The 19,048-nt window shown below is 44.4% G+C and overlaps 1 protein-coding gene across 1 annotated transcript; it reads right to left on the bottom strand.

Moving 5' to 3' along the window:
* Positions 1-858: 858 nt before the first annotated feature.
* Positions 859-10,368, bottom strand: MGST2 (microsomal glutathione S-transferase 2; the record flags this gene model as incomplete). The annotated part of the gene is made up of 5 exons (XM_082482327.1): positions 859-1,089; positions 2,184-2,265; positions 4,126-4,196; positions 5,393-5,492; positions 10,311-10,368. 5 exons carry the CDS (start codon positions 10,366-10,368, stop codon positions 957-959), a joined length of 444 nt encoding a protein of 147 aa, XP_082338453.1. The 3' UTR covers positions 859-956.
* Positions 10,369-19,048: the final 8,680 nt, after the last annotated feature.

Raw genomic sequence — 19,048 nt, 5'->3', positions numbered from 1 at the left:
TACTTTGAGCTGATGGTGCTAACTTTTCCCCCCTTTTAGCAGAAAACCGTTTTCATAGCTTGCTTTTCATTGTCATTTTATGATTCCCGGAGCTGTGGCCATGCTGGGATGTTTGTCTAGTCTTTCCCACACCCCAGCCATCTGTGCCTTGGTGGGAGACAATGCAGTAGACCCAATTGTCAAACGAGCATCTGTGCCTTCTTTTTTTCTGGGCTGGCTCTCCCTCTCACAAGTGCCACTCTGTGGGTGCAGCCTGGCTTCAAGAGGCTTTGTGTGAGGACTGGGATCTGCCTCCAGGAGGGCCCCACCTCTAGGAGAAGAGCGTTTGAGCGTGTGTTGAACTGAAAACGTGTGTATAAAATCAAAAGGCTTTCATGGAAACGTAGGGTCAAGTGCAGCTTGAAATGTTTCCCTGAAGAAAGCAGTGGTTCCGTATATGCTTAAACAGCCTCCTGCAGTGGGATTGGATATACTTGGAAAATCGGGACCTCACAGCAGCAAATTGCATCGAAGCGTGCTTTTATATTTGTGCACAACGGATGGCACTGTTGGGGGAAACGAAGAGGAGTGAAGGAAGACTGCAGAGGCATTGGCAAAGATGAAGGACGTTGGGTAAGATGGGCTGATGCTTGCAGTGCCGGTTGCAACTAAATTACTTAGCGAATTAATGGTTTTAGTTTTATGCAATTTGTTTAGGTTTTACAATACTGTACAGGAAAACAGAACATTTAATTGCAAATGCAGATGTGACATGACATTCTGTCTTACTGACTCTTTTTCAAGACTGTAGGGAACAGAGAAAACGTAAACAGCTCGGGAAAAATACGCATTTTACATTGCAACAGGCTGTTAGTAAAGAGCTCTGATGCTTTATTCACATGAAGCTTATCATCTTTCTGGTGTTCAGGGAAAGCATCAATGTTATTTATTTAAAAAAAAAAAAACAAAGCCAGTCTTCACAACAATTTACGTAGTTTCTTCATAATGCTGAAGTCCAGGTATTCATCCAGAAAGCTGTTAACAATCCCAGCTGCACCCAGGATTATCAAGCAAATTAGAATTATCAAATTCAAATAAAAACCTGTTAACCTAGAAGTGGAAAGCAGAAAAATACTGTTAGAAGCTGTACATGGTGTGTTTACAGTGACACTGCATGTCCACACCAGTTAAGAAGAGGTGTGTAGAGTCAGAAAGGACCACTGCTGCAACATTATCTTGCGGTGTTTTGGTAATAAACCATTCCCGCAGGTGACTTTTGCTAGGGAGAAGAGAAATTCCCAATATCGTCTCTATGGGAAAGGTCTCCCCCAGTGTTTCTAAATACTCATGTGGAAGTTAGGAACTTGCTCCAGGATGAGGTTACCTCTTCCCATGACATGAAGACCTGTAGGTAAAGCCACAGACAAGCTTGAGCACCTCACTGCAACTCTAGGCATTAAGGAGTGTGCAAGAGAAGCCGTAGGGACTGAGGGAGAGGTGTGCGTCTCTCTTACATCCACATCTGTTGGTCAGGTACTCTACACTGAGCTGGGAGGTCTGCTACTGGTTATCACTTTGACTTGGAGATGGATTTTTGGACCGGAAAGGAATCCTAAATGTGGAGGGGTGTTTTGCCTGTGTGCGTGTTTGTTGAAGCAGAATTCATGTTAGGAGATGGTGTGCACTTAACATTCATTAACATATGCTTATCTGAAGCTGTGTTCTCTTATCTGTTTGGTGAAAGTTCATCTGCCTACAAGGCCAGCTTTGCTTGCTTCCTTTAGAGCATTTGGTATGGCTGGAGTAAAGGTCTTAATGTGACAAACTGAGGAAAAAAAATGAAACAGCAGGCAGGCAGGCGCCATGCGAGCCTTGCCTGAGCAGCCTCCCATCCCACAGCAGTCCTGAGCTGCAGAACCCTGTTTCTGCTTTCAGAGCTCTCCCAGGCCGGTTGCCAAAGTACAAAGCAGGCACCCACAAGGTGGGCATCAACCCTTTTCTCTCTCGTGACCATCTTAACCCAGGCTTCTGCGGCAACAGCCAGCCCTCTTCCCTAAGGGCTTCCACGCCGGACCTCGTGCTGACACCTTGCACGTGTTGCATTCAATTATATAGTCACTTTTCACTGCCAGCCCTTGGCTCTCATCCCAGCTTCAGACCACAGCCTGGAGCTTTTAACCTGCGTGCAGTCGGTAACTCCTTACCTTCCTTTCACAGACTGTACGTAACCATGGAAGTACTTGTAGCGGGCAAACACATACAACACACCCAGAAAGGAAGCTAATTCTATGAAAGAAAAGATGAATGGGGGGAAAAACAGTTAGAAAGCTAAAAAAATGAGGATCGCAGACAGTTAGAAACTTTAGTTATGTTTTCTAGTTGTACAGCTCTGGGAATTTTCATAGCTAACCATACCCTGGGAAGTTACCTTGGAAAAGAATCATTCAAAAGAGATATATGTATTCTTCAACATTCACTACGTGGCTCTTGACATGGGTTTACAGATGGGGGTGGGCATAGGACTGTCCAAAAAAAAAAAAAAATCGAAAAGCATTCCCTAAAAAGGAGATCTCCAGAACTGACAAGAATCTGTACCTCCCCCCTGCCCCAGTTTGGGGCAGAGAGGGGATAGTGGGTTGGAGCACTGTGGCTTGACCTGGCCCTGTCATTTGGTATTGTTATGGCAGTTCATGCTAAAGGAGAGTGTTTGTTTTGTTAAGAGAATCTTATTTATGTTGTTAATAACCTGCTTTGCATTTATATAGCAGCTTTTATCCAAGGACATGGGAGGAAGCTGTAGTGAAGTTAGCTTTCTGACCTCCCTGGGGGAAGAGTATAAAGTCACCTCCGTTTGATAGATGGAGCCAGTGTGTAGGTCAGTTGTATTATCCAGCCCTAAGCTGGATAATTTTGTGTTCTTTCAAACCGTGTGAGTGAGTATTAGAGAGGACAGCTTTTACTGCCTTCTGGATTAACTCGTGTAAACATACCTATGGGAGATGCTCAGCTGAAAAAAATTACTTAAAGAAGAGGTTAACACAATCCTTCGTTTCTTACATATGACAGCACGTGTCTGTATTGCCTGTTAGCAACTGTGATTTTCCTCGATTCAAGCATCCGTCTATGAGCACATGTACTATCTCATATCCAATTTGTTGACTTAAGTGATGCTACTTTGGATTTACATTGGATTTGCAGTGGAGATGGGACTCTGTGTATAAAAGAACCCTAAACCAAAATCACTGTTTTGGAGCAAACACAGAAAACGGAGAAGAAAGTTAGTTGTTCAGGAAGGAGAGCTATAGTGGGCATGAGCTAGTTATCCTTTTTCCAGCCTTCTGAAACATGCTTCATGCTTCTAAAACATCAGCTGGGGAAGGGTTAATAAAGCAGAATCCAAAGATTAGGCTCTGTCACAAGTTCTGGCTGTAAGAGAGTCTGCCCCATCACTGTTAGGAGATATCACAGCCCCACCTTGGAAAGTCCAACAGAGTGTGAGGTATGAAAGCTCTGGGGCGCCTGAGTTCAGAACATTTGGCCAAAAAGTCCCCCCCTGCTAGGTGCCTGAGAAAACGTAATAGGTTTTCAGGAGGCTGCACTGCTTAGCCGAAGTATAGTATCTATGGCTGGTGATGGCGCTGTTATGACTGCGCTTCAGCGCTCAGTGCTACGTCCCAGAACAAACAAATGAGTCATAGCCCAGTGGCAATGTCACTCATCTGGGGTGTAAAAACCCAAAGGTGTGCTGGCTTGAGCTCCGTCTCCATCAGCCAGGGGTCCATCCACAGACACAAGTGCTCTGACCTGAGTTTTTTCAGGCTGCCTCCTCCCCGGGGACGATAGCTATGCTTGATGTCCTGGGAGAATTGTCCCATGATGTGCAAATAATTGTTAGTGGGAAGCATCTGGGAGCTGCTTTTCTGAATGATTCACCCTGCAGATCCACTGAATGTATGATAAATGTGCCGCGTACTGGCTCTGTGGTTTGCAGAGAGAAGTGAAAGCTGGCGGGGCTATGTGAAATGCTGTGACTAAGTGGGGATTTCAGCATCACTGAGCATTCTTCTAGGAAGGCTATGCTAAGGTAATGCAATTAAAAGAAGGGAAAAAAAGATATATATAGATAAGAACGAAAAGTGTTTATACCTTGATTAAAAAACCACCCTGCAGTCCAGAGGACAGTCAGGAATATTGGGTAAAACTCCACACAGTTTTGTCTGTGGAATAAATTTGAAAGAACATTAGTCTGGAAAGGAAAAGAACTATGGGTGGCATTTTCAAGGAGAATTGGCTTTGGCCTCATTTAGTTGCCACTAAAGTTAATGCTATCAAATCCAGTGGGAGCACAGTCACGCCAGCATTAAGTGTTGTTAAAAATTCTCTTCTTTGTCATCTCAGACACAAGATATTTCAGATATTTGCCTGGTATTTAAACTTAGACCAGGATCTGGATCCCAACTACACGGAAATAAATAGGACAAATAATCCTAAATCAAGTGCCTGTGCAGCAGAGAGAGGCAGAAATTTCAGCACATGGATGTGATGCTAATTGCTTATCTCCATACTCGGCATGCAAGTTTTGTGGGTCAGCGTTCCCAGGACTGCAAGAGGATGCATAGAGCTGTGCAGAGGCAGCTTGGATTTCTCTGCTGAGGCCAACTGCCTTTATGAAGTGCTATCAGGCACAGACAGCACACAATAGATCTTCTTAAGGTGAGGACCATAACATCTTGATTTGTGGACATCATCAGTTTTCCCACCAATATTTTGTTGGGATATCTTTTCTTGGTTGTTCTGAATGAATTTCTTTTTAATGCATTAGGCAACCTTCTATATATAACATATTCTGTTATGTTGTCTAATGTATTCTGTGTCTCGTTATTGTTATCCACTGCAACTACAGTTACAGCAGATGGGATTGTTTGAAATAAATATAAATACGTTTGCATAGGGTCATTAGCTAATCACAAACTGAAGCCCTTTAGGAAAATGCTGTCTTCTCAGGCTATTCCGCCATTATCCGCTGTGAAGACAGAGGTTTCCTGTGCTCATCTTCCATGTGTTTGGTGTTAGCCACAGTCCAAGAACTGACAGCACAGCTTGCTAGATCCAGAACATCTGAATTCTCTAACTTACAGTCAATTAGTGTTCAGCCCCTACTTAGGTTTGGGTAATCTGATTGCCTAGTTTGATCAGAATTTGAGCAGTGACTGTTTTAAATAAGCTGAACTTACCCTGTTATCATTAAAATAATAGCTGAACCGTTTGAAAAGCAATCTGTTCATTATTTTTCTTTTTTTTTTTTTTTGAGCAAAGAATGCAAAGAAAATGTAACGCTTTAAGATAATGTTTTTGCTTCTCTTCTGGACTGAATTGTTATTCATTCCCACCATCTTAATGATCTCGGACTTACTGTGCACGAAATGTTCTGTCAAATTCTGGAGCTCCGGTGACAGCAGGGGGCATGACCTTGTGCTTCATTCTTGATTTCCCCACCAGCCGAGCAAAATGACCTGTAAGCAAAAATAAGGGCTCACGAATTACACAGTTCCTTGGCTCAGTTGCGCCCCTAACACGTCAGTAATTTTTTAAAGAGAGATCACTGTTTTTCAGCTGTTTCCACTTCGTTTGACAGAAAGCAACCAAACTAGCTTTTCCCTACAAAAGTTTAGGTCTCATCTTCAAGAGTAACACTCATGAGGAAGGGGAAAAATTGCCATTGCAGAAGTGTATTTTTATTCTCTTTTGGCATTTGCTACACTGGCTGTGACTTGAATATCCATCCGCCTCATCTGAATCCCAGAAACCGCCCAGCCTTGGAGCAGTCGAGTCGCACTGCAGTGGCAGCGTGCTGCCTTACCATTGTCCCAGTCACCAAATGGCACTGGTGGAGGTCACTTCCCTACTTGCTTGAATAGCACACAGTCATTTTCTTTTAGTCACACTAAAAGCTACGGTGCTTTGAAGTATGGGGCAGAGTTACAATCTTTGGAAACAAAAATCTGGTCGCCACCTTCTTGAAGTTATTTACCCATATCTTACAGTGCATGCTTTTCCATCTGTTATTGTCTCTCAAAATTCAGTACATTGGGAAGAGCAGAGAACTGCAACTGGGGAGGCTGTACCCTTTCCCTGCTCTCCACCTCACCTGCTGGGGAGCTCTGAGAGCTCTCTGCTGGAGGACCTATGCTGTTTCTACCTCCACTGACTATAGCGGATAATACTTACCTGTCTTGTAAAAAGCACTTTTTACAACTGATGCAGTGCCACAAAAAAAAAAACCAAACCAATCAAACACTATCTTTGCACTGCTGACCTGTTTTTCTAGTGTTAATTCTGATGTATATGTATACCTCATTTTACCGATGTCCTCATTGCAGAAGTCTCCCCCTGAAAGTTGAACAGAGGCTCACAAGGACAAAAGGCAATGCACAGACAGAAATTTTCTGTATGCAGCAGAGCTATTGGGCATCACTCTGACTTTAAAACTCTCAGGGTACCTGGAGCTATTTTTCTGGCTGTGTCAGAGCCACCCTGTATGAGAAGCTCACTATCTACTTAGTACCTAAACTTTACCGGCATCCAGAAACCAGGCACCCGCCTGAGTTCACTAAACAGACTTGTCTAAGGGGCAAGCCTGGAGTATACCTTCTGTCCTCCCTTCTGGGAGCAGTGACATTAAAATAAAGCTACAGATATTAGCGGTGCTGCCCTGTGCACCTCTTAAGTCTTAGCCTTGTGGCCAAAGCCTTTTCCCAAAAAAGCATTTTCCCATCTGTCTGCTCCCCATATAAGAAATTATGGGCTGTGTTCAAGTGACCTCTTAACCTTTCTCACCAGGGACTAGTCAGACCATCTCTGATATCTCTCTGTAAGGCAGGTTTACAGGACCTTTCATTGTATTTGCATCCAGCAAGACCTCCTCCACTCCCGCCCGCGCACCTCTTGTCACGCCTGATGATTCATCCATTATTTGACACCTTGCAGCCCTTTCAGAAGAGAAGAATGGTAGCGAGGAGGGTTTAGGGAGCATGCTTCAGGGAGACTGAAACTTGTGGATGCACAAGAATTACCTCTGAGAAATATTTTCCCAGAAATCGTAACTGAAAGGTTGCTTTTTAACTTCTGTCGCCCTCAAAATGATCTATTTTTTTATGACAGATGCAACATGCTTACAAATCCTGCCTGGCTTATGAGTCAAGTGGTAGGTGAGCCATAGTGTTCTGTGCAATGGCACTTTTAGCCAGCAATGGGTTCCTCATTTTCTGGCTGCACTGAGCCATTCAATGCTTATAACCAGTCTGGGACCAGTTTTTTTCAACTGAGGAACTAATGCAAGCCAAGGCGGCTCATGGCATCCAAATCAGTTGGGAAAAAAAAAAAAAAAAAAGCTTTGAACGGATGCTGGACAAAATAAACTCACTGGGGGAAATAAGAAGATTAAGGCCCTGTAGGGGCCAAATCGTTCTTGTTCGTTCAGTACAATTAACCAAAGCAAATCGGCAAATCGGCAAGGCCATGGTGTAACCCTGGTCTCAGCTGTAATGCAATTTGCCCTTGGTATTGCTTGGCCAGCAAGGCTTTAGTTTGAGGAGCAGAGATTTGCACATGGGAGACTCTGGCTAACCATACGCAGAAACAGGTTGTGATGGTACAATAGTCCGGCCGACCATCATAAAATCCACTTCTTTAGTGGCTTCCACTGTGATTGATGGGAGCTTTGCTTCAATTAGGGATGAGCGGGCTTTTATATGCCAATGAAAACCAAGCTGTGGCACTGCATAACGGGAGAACTAGAGTCATGACTGTCACCTTAAAAGAAAAGGTGAGCCCGGTGTGCAGAACAAGACAGGTACCAACCAGTGACTTGAAAAGAGCTCAGGAGGGGAATAATTATTGTATTTTTTGCTGACTGCATAGGACTCGCCTTTTAGTTCCTTTCTGGTGAATGGAAAATAGCGATGTAACTCCAAATTTAAGCTTTGTGATTATGGTTTAACCAAGGTCTAAAGTAAATTATAAAGCAATGGGAGAGCTCTTCTGCCCCACCCACTGGAGGTGCTGTCGTGAGGACTCTAGAAAGCGTTGCAGCAGGAGCAAGGAAAGATTTTCATAGCCTTTTCTTCCCCCCCCATCAAGTTGTGCAATTCTAGCAGGCTAAATTACATGACTGAGGTAGTTACAAAGTACGCTTGACTCGCCTTTGTCTTTTTTTTGCTTTCATCTTCAGGTGGCATTTATGGTTACTGAGTTAATGTCTTTAAGCTGCAAATATAGGACAAAGCAGGCTTTCAAGGAACATTACTCTCAAACATTTTATATGTGTTATAAAGCCTGTAGAGAAGCTGCTACCTGTATTGCAGTCTGTGACAGTGCATGTTAATTTGCATGGCCTGGCCTAACAACCTTAAAAAAAAATTAATACTTTTTAATAATGTCCTGCTGAGTCCTTTCCTATATCGATGACTAGGATTCATTCTGTCCTTTCATTGGATTCCCTTGTTTTCCCATCAGTCTGCAAAGCACTAATGTCTCAAGCAAATCTTAGCTGCTTAAAACTGGATTCATGACTGGAAACCACTTCTTGCATTGTTTCTGCTCTTTCTTTCTACCCTAGAGCATTTCTTGCACAGCTTAATCTTCCACTGACCTGATTCTTGGAATAACTCCTGGTTCTGAGACACTAAATCTTGTACCTCTGATGATTGCTAAGTGAAACCTGACTTCCAGCACTGCTTCAGGGAGGTGGTACTTCCCATTAGCACCTTCCTAACTCAGGACTGGAGGCTCAGCAGACTAAACAGAAGAGCAAAGAGAGCACCCAGTGCTGTGTATGTTGTATTTTGTTCTCAGCAAGCGGCCACACACTGGGCTGCTCCCCTTGCATAAATGGTGCTGGTTTCACGTTCATTTGAACTCCCTTAAATTAATCTGTGTTGGTTTGCCCATGCTAGAAAGCACGCTGAAAGTAAGCCAAGCCGTCATGATTTAAATCAGATCAGCAGATCAGATTTTTACACAGGACTTGATGTCAGGCTGCCACTGTAAATTAAAACCCAGGCTATCTTGTCTCCTCTGTGATTTTAACTAAGATTAACTAATATGGATTAGCCATCACAAGGAAGAACATAGGTGTTTTTCCTCTCCTTTCGCAGTTTCAGTAATTGTACTGCAGTACCTTTCTAGATAAAGTTTGTTTGTTTTTTTAATCCTTCACACTTTTACATTAAAAATCAAGGCATGCAAGTTGAACTTTGACAGAAGTTGATGGGAAATATTGCTAGGAACATTCTGTGAAAGATCATGAGGTTATGTTATAGCTGGTCTGATGACAGAAAAAGAGAATGTAAATTTTAGGTGCTTTTTATTTGCCTTCTGTTGTATTGGGCTCCTTTTAACCTGGAAGGGTCACATTCTCAAGCCTTTTTTCTGCTGGGTACAAATGTTATTTCAGTAGTTGAGGCTTTGAGAACAAATAAGCAAACAATCAAGCCACACAGATAGGTTGCTAGATAAGTTGGCAGTGCTATAGATATTTGAAAAAAAGGCACAGTAATTCTTTTTAACTTGCTCCTAGTCTTATACTAGTGTAGCACAAATGCCTTCAAAATGTATCTGGTTTCCTGGTGTAAACACAGCTATACGAGTCAACATATTTCGAAGAAAATAATGACAAGCATTAAAAATGATACTGCAGTTTTAAACTGATACACAGCAAAAAGAGCATCTCAGACTTGCCTACTTCTTTCCCTAGTCCTTGATTCTCAGAGGCATATCAGCAGGGGACAAAATGAATCCATTTAGATCTCAAAGAAATGTAATGATGAGGACATAATATGGAATATCTCATCTTATTGCTGCCTGGTGTAAAGGTTTGCTCTCTTCTTTCATTTCAGATACTTAGTATATATCTTTATTTCACGAAACAGTTATTTCAGTGCTTCCAGTCCAGCATTAGCATGTTTGATTTCACAAATTTACTCTCACTATAGGTGCCTAAATAAGAATTGAAACCAAGACAAAATGTGGCTTTGGGGTAACTTTACAGCTAGTTACAAGCTCTCACAATAGTACGATTCCAAGAAGTCAGCAAACAAAATAGAATTGAAAACAAATTAGTTTCTCCCACAGGGAAAAGTAATCTGTCCCACTGAGCCAACCCCCTCTCAGACTACCGAGAGGGTAAACAACGTTCTGGTGAGAAAAATCTTAGAAGTTCTCAGAAATTAAAGTTACAGAGCAGCCAGTTTATCGTAAAATAATTCCCAGTACTTCAGAACTGTGGTGGAAACCTCCCCGAGCCCCAGCCACGCCAACCCCACAGATCTTACATTGCTGGAAGGCGGAAAGAAGCGAGACGGCCGCAAGCAAGGTTAAATCACCAGCCATGTTCCCAGCAGCTTCCGTGCACCAGCAGGATGTGTGCGGAGGGGAGAGAGCTTGAGTGAGCAATAAGGAAACACACCAGGTGGGAGAATTATAGCACTTTTCAGCACTGCAACAAAGGTCTGCCCTGGCAATAAAACCGCCAAACTTTTTAAAACAAGGGTGCAAAATTACAGCTGTTTTTCATTCCTGAAAAAGTTCAAGTACAGCCCTGCCTGCCTCTTGCCTGCGTGAAAGCACGGAGAGAACAAAACCAGCCTTTCCTGCCTCTGCGGATTCAGCTGTTCTTTTATGGCTCAGATTTCAGTGGCAATTTCTTTGGGGGCAAAGACTTTTTGTTCTGTGTTTCTGTGTTCGTACAGGGTGTCGCGCAGCAAGGTCCGCATCCGTCGCTAGCAGTGCCACTCCGAAAGCAGCAGGTGCAGGAGATGCAAGGGGGGAGCGGAGTTTTGTGGTGTCCCTACGTTTGATTTACGGGCTTTGCCCAACATGTACAACTTCAGCTCTGACGGGTAACATGACAGCCACTTTACAAGTAGTCAGCATGCAGAAAGGAATTGTTCAGGGTAGTTCAAAGGGTAAAACAACTGAGAAGGAAAGAAATATCTCCTCTCATTTTACTGCCTGGAGTACACTTCCTACAGCTTACGCCTAGTCCTAAAATGGGGAGAGATTCTCTCAAGGAACGTTTTTTCATCAGCTAGCCCTAACTAACAGGAAGCTTAACGTCGTTAGCCTTTATGATCCCGTAAGACCACTAGAACAAAACCCATGTAATGTTTGTTGTGACTCCAGGATTATCTACCCACTTTACCTCCAGCTGATGTTAAAGTGGGATATTTCATTGACTTTAGTCAAATTTGCTAATTTTAAAGGCTAACATAAAAAGGACTTTAAATCAGTTGTTTTACCTTGCCAAATTTTAAAAGGTTATTGCTCGGGTATATATTTCTTGGGTTTCTCAGGTATTTCTCAGTTCAGTATATTGTTCTTTCTACAGATTGGAAGAGTAGATATACTGCAATAACACTAGTTGGATGTTTGTACTTAGTAACTCTTCAATTGCCAATTTATGCGCTTTAATTGTTCTTCTTGTAGTATGGGCTGGCTTTCTGACTATGCAGTCTTTCTCCTGTTTTTAGGGGCTGGCTCAGAAGTGTTCAAAGCATTGTCACCCTCCTGATATAGGGAATTGAATGAAAACTGACAGAGCAGGTCATCTGAAAAGTTAAAACCACAAGGGTTAAACATTTTAAGGCCAGCTGACATTGAACTCTCAGGTTTTTTTCTTACTTTATTCAAAGTGAATTTCAAAATGGCAATGGACATGCAAAATTCAGCAAAGATTGACCTAAAAGTAGGCAGGAATACAATTTAGCGCAGGGGGTTAAATCAACAGAAATATTCTAATTTCCATGTCCATTATGGCTGAGCTAGAGGCTGCTTAAAACTCTGTTCACTTTCTACCAGTAGCAGAGAGTTTGTAGTTGCCTATAGATTTATAATGCTTTTAGTCATACGTAGGCCACAGCCAATGTTACGCTTCCTCCCTCTGTAACCCAGAATAGAAAGTCAGATCATATACAAAACAAGGTTGGGATTATTTATGAATGTGGAAATACAGTAGTACCTCAGACGCCCGGAGTTTTATGATGTGTATAAGCCCCAATATGTAAGTAGATGCCAGGATCAACCAAGAGATTTCTCCATTTAAGTCCAGGCATTTTGACAGCTTTTCTGTGGCTGATTTCTCAGCCTGCTCCTGATGAATGTAATTTGATTTTGCGTTTCCTTCACTTGCATGTATTTCATATGTGCTTTGCTTATCTCTGCTGGGGTAAATGCATGTGTTTTCTGCAGCTGTCCACAGCTGTCTCCAAAACAAGAGGAGCAGAGGCTCTGAGCAGTGAAACGTAATGTGAAGTGGGAGATATTGGTGGCGTCTTACCAGATTTAGGTCTTTCCCATTTGGAAACAGCGGTATTTTATTGCTGCACCATACTTTGTATGTGTGCTCTACAGGGAAAACTAGTTTCTCTAACGGTGATTTACAGCAGCGGAAGCCGAGGCATTGGGTAGGGACAGGACTTGATAGTGTCATGCAGCAGCTGTGTGTCAGAGCTGGGCGTCTGCGTAGCCCCAGGATTTAAGGCAAATTAGTGGTCCTGCCTCTTGCCGACCTGCGCGCCCTTGGCAGACCTTCCCAAAGAGGTTGGCTCTTCTCTCCGTAGAGGAGCTCCTGGTGACCAGCAGCAAAGGCAAATCCCAGCAGGGTGGCAGAACTGCTGCCACGAGGGAGCAGATGGTTGGGGTAGTGAGACCAAAAGCATTTTAAGCGCAAAAATGGACTGACCAAATAAGTTCTTTTAATGGAGTTGCACTGTCAAAGCTGCTCAGATTTTCTCTCTGGAAGAGCTGAAAAGAGCTTTGCAACGGGCAGTGTTCAGTCTGCGCCGGGGTGGAACTTCTTAAAGCCAGTCACGAGTGGCAGTGCAGTATCTGGAAATGTTTACAGGGTAAATCAAGGCTATTACAATGTATGAGGCTAGCTCATGTATCAAAAGCAGTTTAGCTACAGCAGTAACAGTAGTGAGCTCTGCGGTTTATTAATTTACTTCACTTTTCAACACTATATTATAAAAGAACATGGGCCTGTGTGGCACTGGGTCATACCCAGGCTTTAAATTTATCAGAACTATGAAACAGGTGAAGGAGAAAGAAAATACCTTTTTTCCTTCAAATGTTCCTATTTCTACCTCCTAAATGCCAGTTGTAACCCATGTCTGCTGTTGTTTCACATACATTTTTCATGGGGCCTCAGAAGAAGGATGAAAAGTCCATTTTATTCAGTCCATTTTAAGGTCTGGTTGTTCAGAGTCCCCTGCATTGTGGCAGCGTTACCAAATGATAAAACAGATCCTCGTTTTCTACCCCCATCCATCCTCTGGACATTGGTGGCATGAGATCAGACTATTTTTGATGGTAGTGGCAGAATAGATTTAAAAGGATTAAATAGAGAGAAGCCAGAGGTTCGGACTCTTCCCCAATCTGCACCTCTGCAGCCTTATGTCACCTCCATCAATACTGGATATAAGTCAGGAAAGAATTGGTTCATGGTGCTCTCATCTGGCCGTACAAAAGATTGATGTGCCTTAACTCCCATCAGCATTAATGTGAGTTGCTATATGCACATAAATTCCCATATGCCCGCATGGTGGTGAATGGAGTTAAATCCAGTTGGTGTCTGGTCACAAGTGGAGTCGCCCAGGGCTCGGTGCTGGTGCCGGTTCACTTTAATATCTTTATCAATGATCTGGATGAGGAGATCGAATGCACCATCAGTAAGTTCACAGATGACACTAAGATAGGCGGGCGTGTTGATCTGCTTGAGGGTAGGATGGCTCTGCAGAGGGATCTGGACCAGCTGGACCGATGGGCTGAGGCCAATGGTATGAGGTTCCACAAGGCCAAGTGCGGCGTCCTGCACTTGGGTCACAACAACCCCAGGCTTGGGGAGGAGCGTCTCGAAAGCTGCCTGGCAGAAAAGGACCTGGGGGTATTGGTGGATGGATGGCTGAATATGAGCTGGCAGTGTGCCCAGGTGGCCAAAAAGGCCAATGGCATCCTGGCTTGTATTAGGAATAGTGTGGTGAGCAGGACTAGGGAAGTGATCATCCCCCTGTACTTGGCACTGGTGAGGCCCCACCTCGAGCACTGTGTTCAGTTTTGGGCCCCTCACTACAAGAAGGACACTGAGGTGTTGGAGCGTGTCCAGAGAAGGGCTACAAAGCTGGTGAAGGGTCTGGAGGACAAGCCTTATCAGGAACGACTGAGGGAACTGGGGTTGTTTAGCCTGGAGAAGAGGAGGCTGAGGGGAGACCTTATCACTCTCTACAACTACCTGCAAGGAGGTTGTAGAGAGGTGGGGGCTGACCTCCTCTCCCTGGTGACAAGTGATAGGACGAGAGGAAATGGGTTCAAGTTATGTGAGGGGAGGTTTAGATTGGATATTAGGAAAAATTTTTTCACTGAAAGGGTTATTAAACATTGGAATAGGCTGCCCAGGGAGGTGGTGGATTCACCATCCCTGGAGGCATTTAAAAAAAGGGTAGATGGGGTACTTGAGGACATGGTTTGGAAGTGCTTTTGTCAGAGTGGTTAACGGTTGGTCTTGATGATCTTAAAGGTCCCTTCCAACCTCAGCAATTCTATGATTCTATGCCCACAGGCCTCTTGGATTTCCTTATGGCCTTTGGGTATCATTGCATTTTTTTTACTTTGGACATTGCAGGAACATGTCCAGGATACGATTCTGGATTGCAATAGAGATTAATATATTTTTACCTATGTTTATAAAACATAAACTATGCCAATCTTGCATAATATCCCATAGTAATCACAGCAGGCTTTTGAAGTAGCAGCAAAAAGAGGAGTCGAGATTATTATAAGAAGTACCTACGTGTAATTACAGTGTGGGGTTGTTTTTTGTTGAAACGGTGCTTTTCTGTTAAAAAACATGTGTTTTTTTCTTAAAATATCTTCACCTGTTCTCAGCTCTGAGGAACTCAGAAGAGCAGTGGCTTCGGAGAGATCATCAGAACCCGTTCAGGAAAATGGTGCGCACACAAGCACCTCTGCAGTGCCATGTAAGAATGCTGTTTGTATACGGTGATCGGGGAATATCTGAGATGTACAACAGGGTAGAGGCCGAATATTCCTCACCTCCCGTGTTTCAGACCTCCTCCTCCTCCTAATCTGAGTGTTTCTGCAACAAGCGGTAAATCTCCAGAGAAGAGGTAGAGCCTGCAAACCCTGAGATGGGACGTGGTGGGCCCTGCAGTCACATAATACCTGAGGGGAGAGTTAGGCAAAGTCACATTTCTTTTGTCAGTGCACGTGATTAGGTGCCCAAAGATGAGAAGCAACTCTCCCAGATTCTTCATCCTATGGAAATCAGCGTGGCTTACACTCCGCACCTCACTCACAAGCTAAAGCTTCTGCAGACCTATATGATCATCCTGCCTGACTGCCTGTATAATACAAATTGGCAGCATTTCAGCAACGGATAACAGCTCATTAATAAGTGATGGAAGCTGGGAGACAGCGGTGCTCCCAGACATTAGAATCCTTCCTGCATGGTGCAGTCCTGCCGCCTTTGCGTACGGTATCTCCAGGTTGCAGACGGCAGTCTTGGGAGAACTGGGGGCTGGCCTGTGAGATGCAGATCCTGCATGACTTGTGTCTGGATCAAAAGGAGGTTTAAAGATTTTCTTGTTGCTATTGACCAACTGGAAGCAGATCCCCAGGCCAGCGTGACTGCTCTGATATCTGGAATGCAGGGGATTAACAGAGATTCAGCAAGAGATTTGAAGACGTGTTGGTTGTACATCTCTTTTCTCCCTTCGCAACACCTAGTAGGTTTGTGACAACGTAGCACTTGCTATTTTTTAACTTGCTAACCTCGGACAAAACTATTTTAATTAGTGAACCACTTCAGCTCGAGGAAGTCCTTTCATCCATACAGAAGGAAGTTCCATTTCTTCTTTGCAGAAATCAGCTGTGCTTAGGAAGTAGGAGGTAAATTGTGCTCGTGTTCAGCCTTATCCAATGCCTTAGGCAATAAGGCAGATCTTAGCATTGGTGTGGGTAGCTGTGGAGCCAGACTCTCCAGCCTGCCCAGCTCTTCCACGTGGTTTGCCTTCCAGAGAGTCACAACTCTCTGCCCTTACTTATTGCCTGCACCTTCAGCTTTTCCGAGATGCTGTTGGTAAATGTTGGCTGTCGGTGTCAGGGTGATGCTTGCTTGACCCCAGCTGCCAGGGGAATGCAGCAGCCCCAGTCATTGTCATTATTGAAAGACTGACAGTTTTCTGAGGTGCCTGCTCTAGTTATGCATTCAGCTGCTCCCAAATTTCTGCCAGGTGGGATGCCTGATTCCCTGAGATTCACTTGAAAGTCCTGTGTGATTTGGCTGTACTAACAGAGGAGGCTAACGGCAGAGACAGGAACCAGAGCGGGTACCTGGCTGCTGCCCTTGAGCTTTGAATTCCAGACTCCGCACCCTCCTCCCACCTGGCTGGTCGCAGAGTGTGCAGGGACCTAGACTCCATCTCCCTCGAGAAAAATGATGTAGGCACCTGATATTGCGAGTGCCATATTTACATGGGCATGGTTTGAAAAGGCAAAAAATCCCCAGAAAGTATCTGCCTTCTACCGTGCTTCTCCATCTCCCTCTCCAGCTAGGGCAGCCCCAGTCACATCCAGCCCTTCTGTGCTGGAGCAGGGTTTGATCCAAGCGCTGTTGGATCAGCCACGCTCCCAGGTCAGCCACTTTGTCCTGGCTTGGCTTCTGTCTGTCCCCTCAGCTCCCTTCTGTATCCCTGCCTGGCATGATTGCCATTTCTCCTCTAGGTCTCTGCAGCATCTTGCCCATTAGAGGCTCTCCGCTCATCCCTTCTCCTGTTCCCACACTCCGCCCATCTCCACTCTCCCCTGATAGATGCCGTCTTAGCTTTCGGAGCGGTTGTACGTTAAAAGCCATGAGGGTGGGGAAGCTTTGTCTGCTCCTGGGCAGGGGAGGTGGTCCCCCGGCCGGGGTCTCATGTTGCTTGGCAACATATTTCTCTCTCCTCCAACAGTCATCTCCTCTCGCAGCGCCTGCTGATGCACGCACGACAAATGAAAGCAATATTACAGCAGCAGTTGCTTCTGTCACTGCTTACTTGTTATTTATGGTTATTGCCATGAAAGGATTTGTAAACATTTCTTCACATTCTTCCTTGGTCAAAACAGATATTCTTACAGGCTTTTCTGGCATGCCTGCATAATTAATGGATGGTCACTGCATTTCAGGGCACGTGACGTACCACCTTATTGGTGTTTTCCAAAGTGGCTGCTGGTTCTGGATGTTTCTATTTTTCAGCCTCAGATTGAGACATCCAAGGTTTTATACCCAGAAGTACAAAAATCCAATGTAAGACAGTCCGGCTTAACTGCCTCAAACTGTGGCTCTCATTTTTAGGTACACGTACATTTAGCAAATTCTGCTCTGCATCGCTTTCTGTCCCTTTCAAAAGGATTAAGGCTAACATTAGGATTTCAAACTGAAAACGTTGCCAGGAACAGAGATAAAGCAGCCAGGGTTTTTTCCCGATGTCTGAGCCTCCCCCTTATCTGTTTGCCCTTTCCTCCTCTGCACTAACCACTTCCAGCTTAGCCTTTCCAGTGTGCATTTCTGGATGTGCCAAAGAAGAAATATAGCTTTACTTATCTGTTTTATTTAAAAGAGCACAGCAAGAAAGCCAGACCACGTGTGTCTTCTGACCTTACAATGCAAACCCTGCTGAGGCCTTGCCTTACTTGATAGATTTTTGTCACTCGGGACAGACCGGAAAAGCTTTGTTCATGCTGCTGGCCAGTTATGTGCTGCCAGATCTTCTACAGGACCTCGATTCAGCTCTAGGTAGGTTTTATTCCATTTGTTAGCAGGGACTGATTCCCTAGGTTGTGACAAGATCTGACACAGAGAACTTTGTCGCGTACTGTAGGGGTGTTCTGCAGTGACAGATGCATATGTACATCTGCCATTGCCCTCTGCTGGGGTATGCCAGAACTACTGGTGGGTGCCCTCTGCTATCTCAGCCGCAGGAATCCTTTTAATTTCCCGAGTAGAAGCCTCTCCTTTGCTTTAAGAAATTACCTCTTTGGGAACTAAGGCTGCCCGCATGTATCTGGCTGGCAAACAAAGTAGGTGGTTTTGTTCAGCAGGCGATGGTCACACAGAGCCAGTGCAACGAGCAGCATAGGACCTAGCCTGGAACAGGAATGCCCACCTCACCGCAGACCAAGATGCAGAGGAGGATAAAAATCCATCTCCAATGTACAGCAGAGTTAAAAAAGATGGGGTTGCAATTTTTTTTCTCATTCAGCTCTTCTTCTGACTGACCGACTGAGCTGACTTTACAGTGGGTGCGTACATACAGGGTGGGTTTGCTAGTTTGCCACTATACCATATAGGTTGTATATTTAGTTACTGTGTGTATATTTGTGATCTGTTGGAATTGAATGCAGAGATGGTTTCTGGCCACAGCTCGAAGGCACATTGCCTGCTCTACATCCGCTTATTATCTTCATGCTGAGTCTCAGTCTAAAAGCTCTTAGATGGAGACTCTGAATCCACTTTAAAATCTAGTTTTCCAACAGCAGGGGTTATTAAGGACAGCCTTTTCGAAAGAGCTTTATAGAATGAAGACCTTTAAGAAATGAAGGTCCAGTGCTAAGGCGCTACAACAGAGAGGTATAACTGCAAGGAAGAGGCAGCTTGCATTTCTATGGGACTGTGCCACGAGCCCAAGAGAAAGAAAACAAGCCCCAAGTTAGGCTCACTTAGCCTAGACGGGCTGGGATGGAATCGTCTGCAATCAAACCAGGACAGAAGTGATCTCCAGTAATGACCCACTGTCAGCCATTTCTTTCCTGAATCTACAGAGACTAGGAGAAAAGGTATATTCTATATGGTTTTTGAGCTTGGTTTTGGCTGGTTTGGTGGGGGTTTTTTTTCCACCCTTTCTAAGCACAGACTGCTCCATGGTCAAACTGATCAATCTGAGAGAGTTTCCCAGCTCCACCTGCTCAGCAGTGGCTCTGCATCCCCAGCTGGGTGCAACAGCTTACCATCAGGAGT

This window comes from Vanellus vanellus, assembly GCF_965231255.1.
Source record: "Vanellus vanellus genome assembly, chromosome: 4".
NCBI classification, from domain to species: domain Eukaryota; kingdom Metazoa; phylum Chordata; class Aves; order Charadriiformes; family Charadriidae; genus Vanellus; species Vanellus vanellus.
The sequence above is the reverse complement of the archived record's forward strand: the minus strand, read 5'-3'. Positions and strand labels throughout refer to the sequence as shown.